Here is an 18,344-nt window from a genome sequence, read left to right as displayed (position 1 = left end):
AGTCCTATATTTCATGTCATCCACACATAATTTTAAAAATAACTCCTTCTTTTCAACAAATAACTAGTTGCTAATTTGTCTCTATCAGAACATGGTGAAATAGTGGTAAGAAAAACATGGACCCTGTCCTATTCCTTACTATGATGGGAATGTTGCTACTCCATGGAATCTGGTGAGTCCCTGTTAAATATGATGTTATGTGATATAAGTTTTATTTTATTTCTAGTTAATTAAAAATTCTTTTTATGAATCTTGGATAATAAAAAATTCTATTATATGTTCTTAGTATTCAAGTACTCATCTACCTTCAAGTGTGGCATTTGCAGAAGAACAGACTTTCCAAGCAGTTGTATTCTTTTGTGTAACCTGAAGGAAACCTTGTCACTGACTGTGATTTGCCAGATTTCACACACCTATCACACATTTTTTATAACAGAACCTACCATTTCCTTTAGCCCATATTCCCATTTGCTTGTAAGGCTAGAAGCAAAGCAACTCTGTTTTATGGCTGCTTACTGTACAAATCAGAAACTTAGAACTTTGCAAATACGTATGTCTGTTTCATAATTCTAAGAGTGAGAATGTATTTATTTCTAATTACTATGAAGGACCAAGCTTCAGATCACAAGCAAGATCTTGGTCCACACAAGAAAATAAACTACTACTAAAGTGATAACTAGTCTTAAAATTGTTTCACTTATTGAATCCAATGCCAAGATAAAACAATGCTCACTAACCCATACTAGACCTTTTTAAAAAACATTATATAGCTGGGAGTTATTTTCCATATGGAGGTCAAAATTAAATTACTAAAATGTCTTCCTCTATATCTCAAATCTATTTTTTAAAAAAACTTATTTTATGCTCTTTTAGAAAATCTGCTTGATTTCAAGATATTATTGTATCTCCATTTATGATCATTCTCATATTATTCTAATTGAAAAGTGGAGATAATTTATGAAATATGCACATTTAAATATCTTTTATATTTTCCTACTCCAGTAAAGATTTTAATTTGAAAGACAAACGTAGAAAAATGGTATTTCTTAGGCTCAGTGCTACACATTAATGTAAGAGATTCTCTCTCCCTCGTATCAAGTAAAAGCTCTGGAGTTGGACATTCTCTTCTCTCTCTACACACATAGTCTACTTACTCATTCTTGCTCAAGGAACTTGCTCAATTTTCACCTTCTATAAAGCCTTATCTAACTACAGAAATCCAAAGTTCCACACATCCCTCTTCAACTTTGAGGATAAACAGTTAAAGCAACCTTGCAACTTCTCCAGAGTCATTTCTCTACAGATCAGACTGATTATTTGAAATATTATTAATTAATTCTGTCAGACAAATCCTGTTAAAGGGCATACCAAAGTAAAATATCAGATTTTTTCATAATATAATCTTATTAATATTACCTAAATTATCTTGCTAGCTTTATGTCTTACTTTTATGTCATATTTCCAGCTGCTCCAATCCTGTAAGTAGCATCATCTTCTTACCTGTTATTTCTTTTCCTTTCTAAATATAACTCAGTTCTCAAAAACACAGCAACCTATCAGATGTGGCCTCACTCTCTCTAAGCCCAACTCTGCAAGTGAAATCATTGCCCTCCCCACTACATGGGACACGACATCCAGGTTTGTAAGTCTCCCTGGTGGCGTAGGAGATGACTCCCAGGGATGAGTCCAGCCCTGGCACTGTGGGATCAACAACTCCATCCTGACCAAAAGAGGGAAAAGAATTGTAACTAATAAAGTATCAGTGGCAGAGAGAGTTTCAAATAGAGTCGAGAGGCTACTCCGGAAGTTGCTCTTACACAAGCTTCAGTCAGACATTGCTACCTACCATAACCTGCCAAATCCTAGCCAGGTCCATTCCAGCCAATCCTAAAGAACACCTAGGGCAATATATAAGATTTCACAAGGGTTCCGTGCACTACATTAACTTTCCTGAAATCTACAACCTCCAGATGTGTCCCTGGACCAGATAAGTCCTGAAACCTAGAGGGCACAGCCTCTCCAGAACATCAAAGATTTCCATCTCCCAATGCCATATTAGTGACAGACCCTTCCAACAGGAAAAAGTTAGAATGGCCACAGCCCAAACACCCCTAAAGAGAGGGATAGAAAGATCAAAGATGATGGTGGAATTATACATAGAAGATAGGATTTAACAAACAAATATGATTGTCGAATCATTAAATTGACCTCTCTTTTCATCTCCAGTATCTTAGAGCAGCTAGAAGTAAAAACCTTAAATTGTGGAATTGTAACCCATGTCAAACTCTGAAATCTGTTGTACAATTAATTGTGGTGCTGTGCTTTCAAATTTATTGTTTTGTATATATGTTATTTTTCACTAAAAAGTAAAAGAATTGTCGATTCTGATGATAAAACAATATTTATGCCTTCCAGTTTCCTATATTCTGGAGCAGCTAGAAGGAAAAATCTAAGAGGATGGTATTGCAGCCATGACAAACTCTGGGATCTTCCTGTAATTACTTCTTGCAGCTTTGAAAACTATTACTACATTTCTTTGCTTTGTATATATGTTATAGCATACAACAAAAAAGCTTTTTAAAAAAAGATTAAAAAAAAAAAAAAGACAGCAACCTATAGTGGTTGGAGCAAAGGCTTTGAGATCCAACTGCTTTTATCCTGAACTCTGCCACTTCCTAGCTGTGTGACCCTGGGTAAGTACTTTGCCTGCCCCTCTGACCTTCTGTCCCTTGCCTGCAAGACAGAGCTAATAATAGTTTTTCTTTTATATGGTTCTTTTGATGATTTAATGAGTTAATATATAAGGTACTCAAACAATGCCTACTACACAGTAGTTGTTCGATAAAATATTACTGATGACTATGATTATGATTATTCAAGTACTCATTCAAAAAAATTCCAATTCCTCTCTTAGGCATCCCCGAGTCATATCATTCATAAATACTTATCTCTTACTTTCAATGAATTCTTATGGCATCCACTAGTTATTATTCTCAAATAGTCCTCAATTATAGTGCCTTATGTTATCTGATCATTGTTATAGCCTATTTGTACCCAGAACTTGATTATAAACTCCATAAAATAGATTCTGATCTCATATTCTCCAGTTCCTCCCACAAACATTTTAGCATCTTCTTTGAGGCTCTTGGGCTGTGTTAAGTATTGTAAATACAAGACAATTAAAAAGCATCTGTGGATAATCAACGATATTCAAGTGCTCTTCTCCACTAGAATTAACCTAAATACACTTTGAAAATGATGTGAAGTGTATCATACAAATAGAAAAGTGTTTAAGAAATATGAGTTCAATTTTAAGATATTAATGTTAATAACTGTATAAAAATATACAAATTAATAGAACATCACCAATGCCTTATAACTTCCTGTGTACCCTTAATAAATTTAATCTATATGCTTCACACTCAGAGGTTACCAACAACTCTTCTGACTGGTGCAAAACTCAACCCTATTTTTTACTTTAAGAGGAAAAAATAGTTTTACCACTTATGCATATTTAAATAATATATTAAGATTTGTCTATTTTTGAATCATAATGTATTTCTTCAGCAAAAGCAATATATATACGATTCATCCATTTTAACGTGTGCCCTGTAGTTTGTTCATTTCTGTGTAATATTATACTGCACAATTTATCCAACTTGTTATTGGTTTTCATTTAATTGTTTCCAGTTTGAGGCTATTTCAAATTATACCACTGTAAATAGCCTTGCACATGTATGCTAGTACACATGTGGGCAAATTTCTCTGAGGAACGTATCTAGGCATGAATCTTCTAGGTTGTGGGATATGTTTATATTCAACTTCAGCAGGAAATGACAAACATTTTCTATAGTGGATTTACTATAATACATTATCTGTATGTAGTACATGAGAGCACCTAATATTACACATCCTCACAAACAGTATCAACAGACTTCTGTCAATCTAATGGTATGTAATGATATATCAAAGTGGTTTTCATTTCCCTTGGTTACTAATGAGACTGTCTTTTATATATTTACAGGTCATTTGAATTTCTTCTTTTGGGAAATGTTCAAATCTTTTCCCATTTTCCTATTGAGCAATTCATATTTATCATATTATAGGAGTACTGTTCTGAAGACTATTCCTTTTATGGTAGTTTATATTACAAGTATTTTCGCTCATTTTATTGCTTGTATCTCAACTCCCTCGTGATGTCTTTTATGAATATACTTCTAAATTTTATATTCTTTCTTTTATTGTTTATGCTTTTTGTGCCTTGCTGAACAAATTCTATCCTATCCTGAGGTCATGAAGATATTCTAACGCTATCTTCGAAATAGAAACTTGGAAGTTTTGTCTTCCACATTTTGGCCTTTAACCAACCTGGTATTGATTTTTGTGTGTGGCATCCAATTCCATTTCTTCTCATAAAGATATCCTATTTCCACAACAAACATTTTTTTATAAGTCCAAAAATTTCCCATTGAAAGTGCAGTATTATCATTGTTATATAACAAGTGCCTATATATGCCTGGGTCTGTTTCTGGCCTTTATTTGGCACCACTAACCTTTCCTTTTTTAAATTATTATTAGAGAAGATGTGAGTTTACAGAAAAAGTATGCATATATTACAGAGTTCCCATGTATCACCCTATTATTAAACCTTACATTAGTGTGGTATGTTACAATTCATGAAAGAACATTTTTATAATTGTACTATTAATTATAGTCCATCTATTACAATAAGGTTCACTGTCAGTGTTGTGCAGTTCTATGGTTATTTTTAAATGTTTTACTCTAATAATATATATAAACCTAAAATTTCCCCTTTTAACCACATTAAAATATAACATTCAGTGCTGTTAATTATGTTCACAAAGTAGCTCCACTGATCTTTTGAATCTGCACTTAGTGTAGCTTTACATTAAGTCTTGATAACTGGTAAGCTAATTCCACCTTCTTCTTCAAAAGTGGTCTATTCTTGGACCTTTGCATTTCTGAATGAATTTTAGCTTGGTATGTCCAAAAACAACAAAAAAACCTGTTGAAGTTTTGGCTGGGGTTGCATAAAATCTATAGATTAACATAGAAGAATGTATGTTTTACCATACTGAATCTTCCAATATGAACAAGGTAGATCGCTTCAAAATTTCCAATCATAATCTCTTCAAATATTTCCTCTGCCCCATTCACTTTTCTAATTAGACATACATTATTACTTCATCATCTGTGATTCATATTTTCCATTTCTTGCTAGTTTCTGGGTAATTGCCCCAGATCTTCCTTCCAGGTTACCACTTCTCTCTTCAAATGTGTTTCATCTAATAATCCAATAATTCAGTGTTTATCTCATTACAGTTCACCTTTAGGAGTCATATTTGGTTAATTTTCTATATCAGTTCTTTCCTCACATTTTCCTGTTTCATGCTATTTTCATTTGTCCTTTATTTCTTTAAAAAGAATAATCACTAGATGTTGTGTTAGTTAATTTTTTTTAATTAATAAAAAAAAGAATAATCATAGTTATTTCATAATTCGGGTTTGATAATTTTGAAATCTATGATGTTTCTATTGTCTCTGTTAATTCTCGCCATGCATTTTATTGTAGATTTAATTATTCTTACTGTGAGATGTTCATTTTTCTTAGAATCTTATTTATGGAAAGCCTTTCAGGCCTGGAATAAAGTGGGTTTTCTCCAGAGACTATTTCTGATTGCTTAAGATTTTTGGAGTTCAAATAAGGGTCAACTTGCAATTCCAAATCGTTAGCAGCCATTTTCTCCTTTACTAAAGGGTTCAAGACATTCTATTTTACTTGTAGTCCCCAGAGTGAGGGTAAAGAGATATTATTGCAAGGTCATGCTTACATTGACGGTATAACACAGGGGCTCACAAAACTACAGGGGCAAGAGTGAAATGAGACAAAGTGTCAATGGCTGAGAGATTCCAAACAGAGTAGAGAGGTTATCCTGGAGGTTATTCTTACGCATTAAGTAGATATCACCTTGTTACTCAAGATGCAATGGAGAGGCCGGAGGGAACTGCCTGAAAATGTAGAGCTGTGTTCCAGTAGCCATGTTTCTTGATGATGATTGTATAATGATATAGCTTTCACAATGTGACTGTGTGATAGTGAAAACCTTGTGTCTGATGCTCCTTTTATCTACCTTGTCGACAGATGAGGAGAACATATGGAATAAAAATAAATAATGGGAACAAATGTTAAAATAAATTTAGTTTGAAATGCTAGTGATCAATGAAAGGGAAGGGTAATGGGTATGGTATGTGTAATTTTTTTTTCTGTTTTCGTTTTATCTTTCTGTTGTCTTTGTATTTCTTTTTCTGAATTGATGCAAATGTTCTAAGAAATGATCATGATGATGAATATGCAACTATGTGATGATACTGTGAATTACTGATTATATATGTAGAATGGAATGATCATATGTTAAGAATGTTTGTGTTTCTTTCTTGTATTATTTTTAATTTAAAAATTAATTAAAAATTTAAAAAAGAATGCATGCGCTTGTACATTGTTATATAAATGAAAATTAAAAAAAAATCATTTGGCTCCTATATTTGAAGCAGCTAGAAGGAAAACTATGAGAGGATCATATGGTAGCCCACGACAAACTCTGGGATCTACCCTGTAACCACTTTCTGAAGAATGTTTTGAAAACTATTGCTTTTTTACTTCTTTGCTTAATATAAATGTTATACTATACAACAAAAAAAAGTTTTTAAAAAATCATTTGGCCATAAATGTGAGGGTTGATTTCTGAACTCTCAATTAGATTTCATTGGTCTGTAAGTCTGTCCTTGTACCAGCACCATGATGTTATGAATACTGTGACTTTGTAATAAGCTTTAAGCTTGGGAAGTATGAGTCCTCCACTTCATTCTTCTTTTCAAAGATGACTTGAGCTATTCAGGCCCCCTTACATTTCCATATAAATTTGATGGTTGCCTTTTCCACTTCTGCAAAGACTACCGGAATTCTGACTGGAATTACATTGAATCTGTAAATTGCTTCAGACAGAATTGACATCTTGACAATTTTTAGCCTTCCAATCCATGAACACTGAATGTCCATTTATTTAATTTTTAAATTTTAGTAATACTATTTTGTAGTTTTCTGGGCAAATGTCTTTTACATTCATGGTTAGATTCCTAGATATTTGATTCTTTTAGTTGCCATTGGAAATGGAATTTTTTTCTTGATTTCTTCTTCTGATAGTTCATTTCTACTATATAAAAACACTTCTGATTTGGGGGTTGTTCTACTTTGCTAGCTGCTGGAATGCAATATACCAGAAACGGAATGGCTTTTAACAAGGGGAATTTAATGAGTTGCTAGTTTACAGTTCTAAGGCCGAGAAAATGTTCCAATTAAAACAAGTCTATAGAAATGTCCAATCAAAGGCATCCGGGGAAAGATACCTCGGTTTAAGAAGGCCAATGAAGTTCAGGGTCTCTCTCTCTTAGGTGAGAAGGCATGTGGTGAACACAGTCAGGGCTTCTCTCTCAGCTGGAAGGGCACATGGCAAACATGGCGTTATCATCTGCTAGTTTTTCTCTCCTGGCTTCTGGTTTCATGAAGCTCCCCGGGAGGCATTTTCCTTCTTCATCTCCAAAGGTTGCTGGCTCGTGGACTCTCTGCATCTCATGGCTACATCGTTCTGCTCTGCTCTCTCTGAATCGCTCATTCTCCAAAATGTTTCCTCTTTTACAGGACTCCAATAAACCAATCAAGACCCACCCAAATAGGTGGAGACATGTCGTCCCCTAATCCAGTTTAACAATCACTCTTGACTAAACCAAATCATCCAGGGAGATGATCTCATTACAGTTTCAAACATACAGTATTGAATACAGATTATTCTATCTTTATGAAATGGGATTTATATTAAAACATGGCTTTTCTTAGGGGGCATGCTTCCTTTCAAACCAGCACAGGGGTGTTATCTTGTTGCACTCCAACCTATGCTGAAATCATTTATTAGTTCTAGTAGCCCTGTTGTGAATTTTACAGGATTATCTGTATATAGGGCAATGTCATATGCAAATAATGAAAGTTTTACTTCTTTTGCAATTTGGATGAATTTTATTTCTTTATCTTGCCTAAATGTGATAGCTAGAACTTCCAGTACAATATTGGCTAACAGTGGTGACAGTGGGCATCCTTTTCATGTTCATGATCTTAGAGATGACGGTTTCTTTCACCACTGAGCATGTTAGCAGTAAGTTTTTCAGATATGTTCTTTATCATGTTCAGAGATTTTCCTTCTATTCCTAGTTTTCTAAGTGCTTTTAACAAGAAGGGGTGCTGCATTTTGTCAAATGACTTTCTGCACCAATTGAGATGACCAGATTTTTTCCTTCATTCTGTTAATGTGGTGTATTACATTAATTGCTTTTCTTATGTTGAACCACCCTTGTATATCTGGGATAAATCTCATTTGATCATGGCATATAATACCTTTAATGTATTGTGGATTTGGTATGCTAGTATTCTGTTGAGGATTTTTGCATCTATATTCATAAGACAGACTGGCCTGTAATTTTATTTTTGTGGTATCATTATCTGATTTTGATATGAGGGTGAAGTTGTTCTCAGAGAATGAGATGAGTATTGTTCCCTCCTTTTCAACTTTTTGGAAGATTTTGAGCAGAATTGGAATGTTTGTGAAGCCATCTGGTCTTGGCTTTTGTTTTTATTATTATATCATTATTATTAGAGAATGTGTAGTTTTACAGAAAAATGATGCCTAAAATACAAAATTCTCACATACCACCCCACCACCAATACCTTGCATTGATGTGGAACATTTCTTACAACTGATGATAGCACATTTTTATAACTGAACTATTAATTAAAGTTCATGATTTAACTTAGGGGTCATGGTGTAGGATTGGATTTTTAAAAATTTATTCTGTTACAGTATATACACAATGTAACATTTCCCCTTTTAATCATTCAGATACATATTTCAGAGCTGCTCATTGCATTCATGTCATTTTCCCGTCACTACCATCCATCACCAAAACATTTTCATTATTCCAAATAGGTACTGCCATGGTTAAGGACATGTGCCAACTTGGCCAAGTTGTGGAACCTGTTTATCTGATTGGGCAAGTACTGGCCTGTCTGTTGCAATGAGGACATTTCATAGGATTAGGTCATGATCATGTCAGCTGCATCCACAGCTGATTCCATTTGTAATCAGCCAAAGGGGAGTGTCTTCTACAATTAGTGATGCTAAATCTAATCAGGGGAAGCCTTTTAAGGAGGATTCAGAGGAGACAGATTCCATTCCTGCTTCCACTGGTGAGCCTCTCCTGTGGAGTTCATCCAGACCCTCCATCGGAGTCGTCAGCTTCACAGCCTGCCCTGTGGATTTTGGACTCTGCGTTCCTGTGGTCACATGAGACACTTTTATAAATTTTATATTTGCAAGTGTTCCCTGTTGATTCTGTTTCTCTAGAGAACCCTAACTAATACAGGTACCCTAAACATTTTTTTTTTAACATGGGCAGGCACCAGGAATCGAACCCAGGTCCTCTGGCATGGCAGGCAAGCATTCTTGCCTGCTGAGCCACCGTGTCCCGGTACCCTAAACATTTTAAGCCTTAACTTCCCATTCCCTATTTCCACCCTGTCCCTTAGTAATCTATATTCTCCATTATAACTCTAGAGTTTGCCTGGTCTAATTGTTTCAAATCTGTGAGATCATATAGTATGTGTCCTTTTATGTCTAGCTTATTTCACTCCACATGATATCTTCAAGGTTCATCCATGTCATCGCCTGTATCAGGTGAATAATGAATCAATGAATCTAGCTATCTTTTTATGGCTGAATAATATTCCATTATATCTATATGCCACATTTTATTTATCCACTCATCTGTTGAAGGACATTTGGGTTGCTTCCATATGTTAGCAATTATGAATAATACCACTATGAACATTGGTATACAAATATCTGTTTGAATCTCTTCTCTCAATTCTTTTGGGTATATACTTAGTAGTAGAATCACTACTCGGTCATGTGGTAGTTCTACAGTTAGCTTTCTGAGGAACTGACAAACCGTTTTTCTCAGAAGCTATAACATTTTATATTCCTATCATCAATGAATGAGTGTTCCTGTTTTTCCACATCCTCTCCAATACTTCTTATTTTCCATTTTCTTAATAGCAGTCATTGGTGCTATTCATTGTAGTTTTGCAATGCTATCTCATTGTGGTTTTAATTTGCATTTCCTTGATAGCCAATGATGTTGCACATCTTATCATGTGCTTTCTGGCCATTTGTATATTCTTTGAAGAGATGTCTGTTCAAGTCTTTTGCTCATATTTTTCACTGGGTTGTTTTTCTTTTTGTTATAAAGTTGAAGAATTTATTTATATATTCTTGATATTAATCCTTTATCAGATATGTGGGTTCCAATTATTTTCTCCCATTGTGTAGGTTGTCATTTTAATTTCATGATGAAGTCCTTTGAGGAACAAAAGTTTTTATTTTGATTTTGATGAGGTCCCATTTATCTATGTTTCTTTTGTTGTTTATGTTTAGGGTATAAAGTGTAAGAAATCATTGTGGGGGGGGGGTACATGGATAGTTTAGTGGTAGAATTCTCACCTGCCATGTGGGAGACCTGGGCTCTATTCCTGGCCCATGCACCCCTCAAAAAAACATACAAGTAAAAAAACAAACAAAAATTCAACAAGTGGTGCTGCAATAATAGGATTTTCACACATGAAAAGAATGAAATGTGACCCCTGCCATACAGCATACAAAAAAAAAAGAAAGAAAGAAAGAAATCATTGCCTAACACAAGTCCCTAAAGATGCTTTCCTACATTTTCTCCTAGAATTTTTTTTTGGGGGGGAGGGGGGCAATGGAGATCAAGTTTTCCCAACATCATTGTTGAAGAGACTATCCTTTCACAATTGAATGGTCTTTGCCACTCAATCAGTTGGCCATAAATATGATGATTGATTATTGAGCTTTCAATTCTATTCCATTGGTCTGTATGTCCGTCCTTGTACCAGCACCATGTTGTTTTGATTACTGTAGCATGTAATAAGTTTTAAGATCAGGAAGTGTGAGTCCTCCAACTTCATTCTTCTTTTTCAAGATGGCTTTAGATATTCAGGGCCCCTTACATTCCATATAAATCTGACGACTGACTTTTCCATTTTTGCAAAGAAGATTCTTGGGATTTTTATAGGGTTCATTAAATCTATAAATCGCATTGGGTAGTACTGAACTCTTAACAATATTTGGCCATGGAAAAGTATATTCCATGTTCAATCCATGAACATGGAATATACTTTCATTTAGCTAGATCTTTATTAATTTCTTTTAGCAATGTTTTGCAACTTTCTGTGTTCAAGTCCTTTACATCCTTGGTCAGATTTATTCCAAGTGTGGGGGATAGGCACCTATAGCCACCATTTGAAAGAACAATTTACTGTTCTTCACCGAATTTATCAGCCTCTTCCTTCCACTCTTTCATGGATGCTGTAGAGTGTTTTTCTGGCCTCTGGAATTTCAAAATAGTTGTTTCAGGCAGTTCCTGCTCATTTAATAGTTGCGTTGGTGGTAGGACCAAATCCTGGATGTCCCTACTTCACCATCTTCCCTGGAGACTGTTGTGATGTTTTTTATTACTGATTAATCTCTTTACTATTTATTGATTAGTTGAGACCTTCTATTTCTTTTTGGGTCAGAATACATAGACTTTGTTTTAGGAAACTGTTTATTTCATCTAAGTTGTCTAATTTGTTGGAAAACAAATGTTCACAGTATCCTCTTATAGTCCTTTTATTTCTGTGGTGTTGGCAGTAAGGTCCCCCCTTTGCATTTCTGATTTTTTTGTGTCTTCTCTCTGTTTTTGTCAGTACAACTAGAGGTTTGTAGATTTTATTGATCTTTACAAATGAACTTTGGTATTGTTGATTCTGTAAATATCTTCACTTTAATCTCTATTTCCTTCCTTCTGTTAACCTTGGGTTTAGTCTGCTCTTCTTTTTCTAGATCCTCCAGTTTTGAGATTAGATCTCTGATTTGAGATCTACTATCTTTTTTTAATGTAGACATTTAGAGCTATAAGTTTCCCTCCAGCACTACTTTTGTTGCATCCCACAAGTTTTAGTATGTTGGGTTTGCATTTTCATTTGCCACAGAACATTTCTAATTTTCTTTGTGATTTCTTCTTTGACCCATTTTCTCCCTTCTGTTATTGATTTCTGGATTCATTCCATTGTTGTTGGAGAAAATACACTATATGATTTCAGTATTTTTTAATTTATTGAGACTTGTTTTATGACCTAACATCCTGGAGAATGATCCATGTGTACTAGAGACCCTCCATGATTACTTGCACCATGGATCCACTGTCCTAGTCATTTTTCCATTGTGTCTCTCATTATTGCACAGAGCTGGGGTGACCTGAGTCTCTCCTACTCTGCCACCTTACTGGAAGTAGCCCATGGTTTTGAGGTGAAGAGAAAGCCCAAATCAAGACATCATCAAGGCAATGTTTTCACCCCAAAGACTATGGAGTCCTGGGGCTGGCTGCCAGCAATCCTTGGTGGCAAGGCACATGGCAGTGTCTTCTGGTCTCTCTGCCTTCTCTTCCAGGTCCCAATTGCCTTAAGCTTCTGGCTGCTCTCTCTGTGGCTTTCTCTCCCTCTGTCTGAATTTCATTACACTTACAAAGGATTCCATTAATAGGATTAAGATCCATTCTGATTGAGGTGGGCCACACCTTAACTGAAGTAACCTCATCAAAACATTCTACTTACAGTGGTTCACACCCACAGGAATGGAGCAAATTTAAGAACATGCTTTTCTGGCGTACACACAGCTCCACCCTCTGCAACCTTAAAAAACATGTTCTTTTTACATACAAAATACAGTCATTCTATCACAACATCCCAAAAGCCTTAAGACATTTCAATAACAATAGTAAATACAGTCTCATCAAAATCGGTTGTAGGTTTGGTCTTTCCTAGGGCACAGTTCCCCTCTATCTGTGGATCTGTAAACCTAGAAAACAAGTTATCTCTTTCCAATATACAAAGGTGGAGCATGTTTCTAATGGGTAGAAATTGGAAAGAAAATAGGGATCATGGGTCCCAAAGAATTCTAAAATCTAGAAGGCCAAACTTCATTAGATTTCAAAGTCTGAGAGTCATCTACAGATTGATGCTTTGTCCTTCAGGCCTGTTGGGCAGCAGCCCCACCCCTTCCAAGCACTGGCACAGCAGCTATACACTCCCTAAACATTGGGGTAAAGGCTCCAAAATACTGGGTAAGGCTCCATCCTCTCTGAGCATTAGGATGGTGGCCAGGCTTTCCACAAACCCTGGGGCACAGAAGCCACCCTTTTAGAGCACTGGCGTGGCAGCAAGTCTCTCAGCATATGTATAAGCACCAACATTTCCAAGCCATTGGAGCGGGTGCACTTTTCCTGAACAACTGGGCAGAAGTTCTGCCCCCTCCAAGACGGGGGTGGATCCACCCTTTTAACACACCTGAGGAGATATCTTTGGTCTTCAGCTTCTATGGTTCTACCCTTGAAGTCATTCTTCCTTCAATTTGTCCCTTCTCATCGATGACAGCAGTGGTTCTATTCATACAAATTTCACAAAAATCTTGAATTTGTATTAGTTCACAGGGGCCTAAACTAGCAGACAGAAGGATTTTCCATAGACCTTTCCCAAATAACTGCATTTCCTATTCTGACTTCCACAGAAACTGGTGACTTGCATCACATTCAGTTAAACCCTTACATGGTGCCCTGTTTTGGACAGGCTCAGAATTTTCCAAACCATCAATTTCTGGTTTCTTTGTTCCCAGGAGTTCAGTTCTCAGCTTATCACTGTCCTTTATAAGATGCAAGGAGAAAACAGGCTGCACTTTCAACACTTAGCTTGGAAATCTCTTTAGTTAAATATTCAAATTCATCACTTTCAAGTTCAGCCTTCCATCTGACAATAGAACTCAATTTTTCCAAGTTTTCTAACACTTTAAAACAAAGGCTAACTTTCCTACAGCTTCCAACAACACATTCATTATTCCTTCTAAGAAGTTTTTGGAAGGACCTTTTGCATCCATATCTCTATCAACAGTCTCTTCAAAGCAAATCTAGACTTTTTCTATCAACCACCTCATAATGCTTCCAGCCTCTATCCATTACCCAATTCCAAAGCCTTTTCCACATTTTTGGTATTTGCAAAAGCATTTTACTTTCCTTGTACTAATATATTTTAGTTTCCCTGGCTGTTCAAGCAAATACCATGCAACGTGTCAGCTTAAACAATGGGAATTTATTAGCACACAGTTTTGAGGTGAAGAGAAAGCCCAAATTAAGGTGTCATCCAGGTGATGCTTTCTTCTCAAAGACCGTGGCTTTCTGGGGCTGGCTTTAAGCAATCCTTGGTCCTTAGCTTGTCATATCACAAAGCAAATGGCTGCATCCTGGCCTCTTCGTTTTCTTCTGGGTTCCAATGATGTTCAGCTTCTGGCTGCTCCCTCTGAGGATTTCTCTCCTTCTGTCTGAATTTCATTCTGTTTTTAAAAGACTCCACTTATATTAAAACCCACCCTGCTTGAGGTAGGCCACACTTAACAGAAGTAACTTCATCATTAGGTCCTACTTTAGTTCCTACTTACAATGGTTCACACCCACAGGAATGGATTAAGTTTAAGAACATGTTTTTCTGGGGTACATAAACTCCAAACCACAACTGGTGGTATATGGGAAGTCTGCATTTTATGCATGATTTTTCTGTTAAACTACAACTTCTCTAATAATAAAAAGGGACACATTGGGACATATGCAGTGTGTGTGTTGGCAGGGGGAGTTGATTCAAACTGTTCCTGTCAGTACAATAGTTATTTTGGTGGAGCGACTGATTCCTGAAACTTCCTACTCTGCCATCTTCCCACAATTCTTCTTTAATCTCTTTTTAGCTGTCAAAAATTTCATGAATTAATTTTAACAAATAACTGTTTTTATGAAAATTAAGCTGAATGTCTTAGAGAACTGTATCAAAAGCAAGTTATTTAATAACTGTGTCCTTAGATGTGAGATAGGAATGAAAATCAAGAAAAGTCATAATAATTTAGTTGAGTTTTATGATCAAATTGCTTTTTAAATTTCTTGCTGTACTTTGAAGATATTGAAATGATCATTATGGATATGCTTCAACATTGCAAAACTCCAATCAACTGAGCCATACTCAAACGCCTTGCTTTATAATCAGAAAATCAGCAAACAAAAATTATTAAGTATATTTACATCTTTTAGGTTAATATGAAATGATTATGATGCCTTATTCTAGCATGCATTTTTGAAATTAACTAACCATCTTCAGTTCTAATCAAGTTAGATAAGAGGGTTTCTAGTACAACATACATCTATTGAATCATGTTACCAAAGAGTGTATTATATACTTCAGTGTGTCATAAAAATAATTATTTTTCCTAATTCTCTGAAGCTTCTTAGTTGTTCAACAGATGATGCTAACGTTAATAAAGCCAAGTTCTCCATTCCTTCTGTTTCACTGCCTCACTCTATACCCTAAAATTTGGTCCTTTATAAACACAAAAAGAAAACCAAGTGAGAGAATATGGATAAATACATCAATAATATTACAAAAATTATTCTATACTGCATTTCCTTGGAAAAATATATAAGGTAAAATGACAAGTTTAAAAACCAGGATACAAAACCATATATATAATGTAATGTCAGTTATGTAAAAGAAAATACATTTAAAAAGAGACTTAAAATAAACAAAGCAATTAGCAGAAGAGATTTAAATTTTTCTTTATACTTTTCCATATTTTCAAAATTTTCTATAGTTACAATGAAATGGGTTTTTAAAATTAACTTTTTAAACTCTGTGTCTTAATGACACTGGTGCTATTTTTTAAATTTATATTGATATCCGTTTGGTAAAATTAATTTCTTTTTTTAAAGCTCCGAAAACAATTTTTTTTTTTTACATGGGCAGGCACCGGGAATCGAACCCGGGTCCTCTGGCATGGCAGGCAAGCATTCTTGCCTGCTGAGCCACCGTGGCCCGCCCCGAAAATAATTTTATAAAACTAAAATTAACCTTTTCCAGAGGTAATCTTTGAAGTACTGAAAAAAAGGCTGCCATGTTGAAGATCCATTGTTTCTCCTCTCAATTTGTCCGTTAAGACATCAACAAGGGCAAGTTCATCAGCTAAATCCTAAAATACATGAAAGTTATGAATAAAACTTGAATTGTAAGAGAATTTTTGCATGGCTACTTTATAACCAAAGAAGGCTTATATTTTTAATAGGAGAAAGATTTTTAAAAAACTAAACCAGTTTTTTAATATGTAGAGAGTGACTAGAAGTCAAAGTAATAGGATGGAGCAAAATTTATTATCTGTGGTAGACAGCTATTGTTTCTATCTGCCTAGTATCTCTCTTTCTTTCATTTGAGTGAGAACCCATTCCATTTGGCTCCGTTCAGTACAGCTAACATTGGTCTGAAATCTTGGGATAGATGGGTATATATATATATATATATATATATATATATATATACTCAGCATCCTTTCCTTCTGGCCACAATATTTAGTTCACAAATGGGCAAATGAACAGGAATAACCATATGAGGTTTGAAAATGGAAGACAAAAGTTTAGGTCTCACTTTTCTTTGGAACCATGATCTCTAAAAATGATAATAAGAGTCTTAGGGCAAACTGTATAGCCTCTTTATTACCACTTAGAAAGACCCTGACTGAGGATTTAAGCAAATAGAATGTAGCCAACTCTAAACCAAGAGATGCAGAGACAGCATCTCATATGCCTGAACTCCAGGATCCAATAATACTTGAAGCTCTTTCTGCTCTTAGATTTCCCAGTTACATAAAAAATATATTGTCCTTTTTTGCTTAATTTAAATTGGGTTTTTAATCACATGCAACAGAGTACAGAACTATATAGAAAGGATGTGTTCCCTCACATTCAAGTGGACCGACTCCAATGGAAAGGAAAAGTAAGGAAAAGAGGTCAAAGACCTCATTTAGTACTGTTTTTCCTCAGTTTCCCTTTCTGGAAAACTACATATTATGAAATCAACTAAATCTCATGTGATACATATCAGGAATGTGAGGAAAAGATGTTTCATCCAGAAGTACCATATAACTCATATCAGCTACCTGATAAGAATGCCAAGTAATATGCATACCACGCCATGGATGAGCCTTGAAGACATCATCATGGATGAAATAAGTCAGACTCAAAAGGACAAAATATTATATGATCGCTCTTATATGAAATAAGTAGAATACGCAAATTCATAAAGTCAGAAACTACAATACAGATTACCAGGGGCCAGGTGAGGGTGGGGAATGGGGAGTTAATGCTTAATTGGAATGGAAGTGATGGAAAAGTTTTGGCAATGGATGGTGGTGTTACAGTCACAAAGTTATTCTGTGACTGTAATTAACACCACCGATCGATTATAGTTAACAAATATAATAACATTGTTTCATCAATTATAACAAAGGTACTACACTAATACAAAATGTTAATAACAGGAAAAATTATGTGAGAGGGAGGATACAGAAAGTTTGTACTTTATCTTTTGTAAACTTACAATTGTAATTTAAAAAAAGATCATGTTTATGGATCTATTTTTCATGAATACGTTAATCTCTCAGGGCTCTTTCAGAACAGAAACTTCTATTGTGAAACCTCTGTTGTAAGTATTTCAACAGAGGATGAAATAGAAGTTGGAGGGCGTTGAAAGAGCAAAAAGGGAACATTTGAGGTATCCTAGAGATGATAACAGTTAGCAACTGCAATTGCCTCAAGGCTGGGGGCACAAAGGAGGGACTGAAGGAGGTGCTTCAGGAAGCAAGGCTCAGACCTCTGCGCAAGCTATTTAACATCTGTTTTCTAGTATTCTCTTTGATAAATGGAGATAACCTACCTTTTAAGATTGTTATGAAAATTAAATAATACCTTTAAAACATTTAAAAGTACAATACTTTTATCTTTCAACATTTCTATTAAATTTTTAATGTCTGCTGTCATCATTTTAATCTCTAACCATTCTTTTTTCTACCCTGAATGGTCTTTTTGTAGCATCTTGTTTTTTGGCGGCAACATCTTCTCTTATCTCCCCAAGAATATTATTTTTTTTAAGGATATTGGGTTTTTAAAGTTTTCCCCCTGATTCTTCCAAGTTATTTTCTTTTTTGTCTTTCTTATTAGAGGTTTTCTTGAAATACCTGGGAATCCTTAGCTATTGAATCATACTTAAGAGTGAGGAATTAAATAGATGATGGATTATTTGCATA

General features: G+C 35.1%; 1 protein-coding gene across 2 annotated transcripts in view; it reads right to left on the bottom strand.

Annotated features, from left to right (window-relative positions):
* LOC143644756 (L-lactate dehydrogenase C chain) overlaps window positions 1-18,344 on the bottom strand; it is a 77,862-nt gene that overhangs the window by 57,632 nt on the left and 1,886 nt on the right. For both annotated transcript variants that reach the window (XM_077114177.1, XM_077114178.1), the window contains exon 3: window positions 16,121-16,238. In XM_077114177.1, coding sequence (XP_076970292.1) covers window positions 16,121-16,238 — 118 coding nt within the window. The remainder of the gene's footprint in view (window positions 1-16,120; window positions 16,239-18,344) is intronic.

This window comes from Tamandua tetradactyla, chromosome 8, assembly GCF_023851605.1.
Source record: "Tamandua tetradactyla isolate mTamTet1 chromosome 8, mTamTet1.pri, whole genome shotgun sequence".
Taxonomy (NCBI): Eukaryota; Metazoa; Chordata; class Mammalia; order Pilosa; family Myrmecophagidae; genus Tamandua; species Tamandua tetradactyla.
Note: the sequence above shows the minus strand (reverse complement) of the source record. Positions and strands in the feature narration are given on the sequence as shown.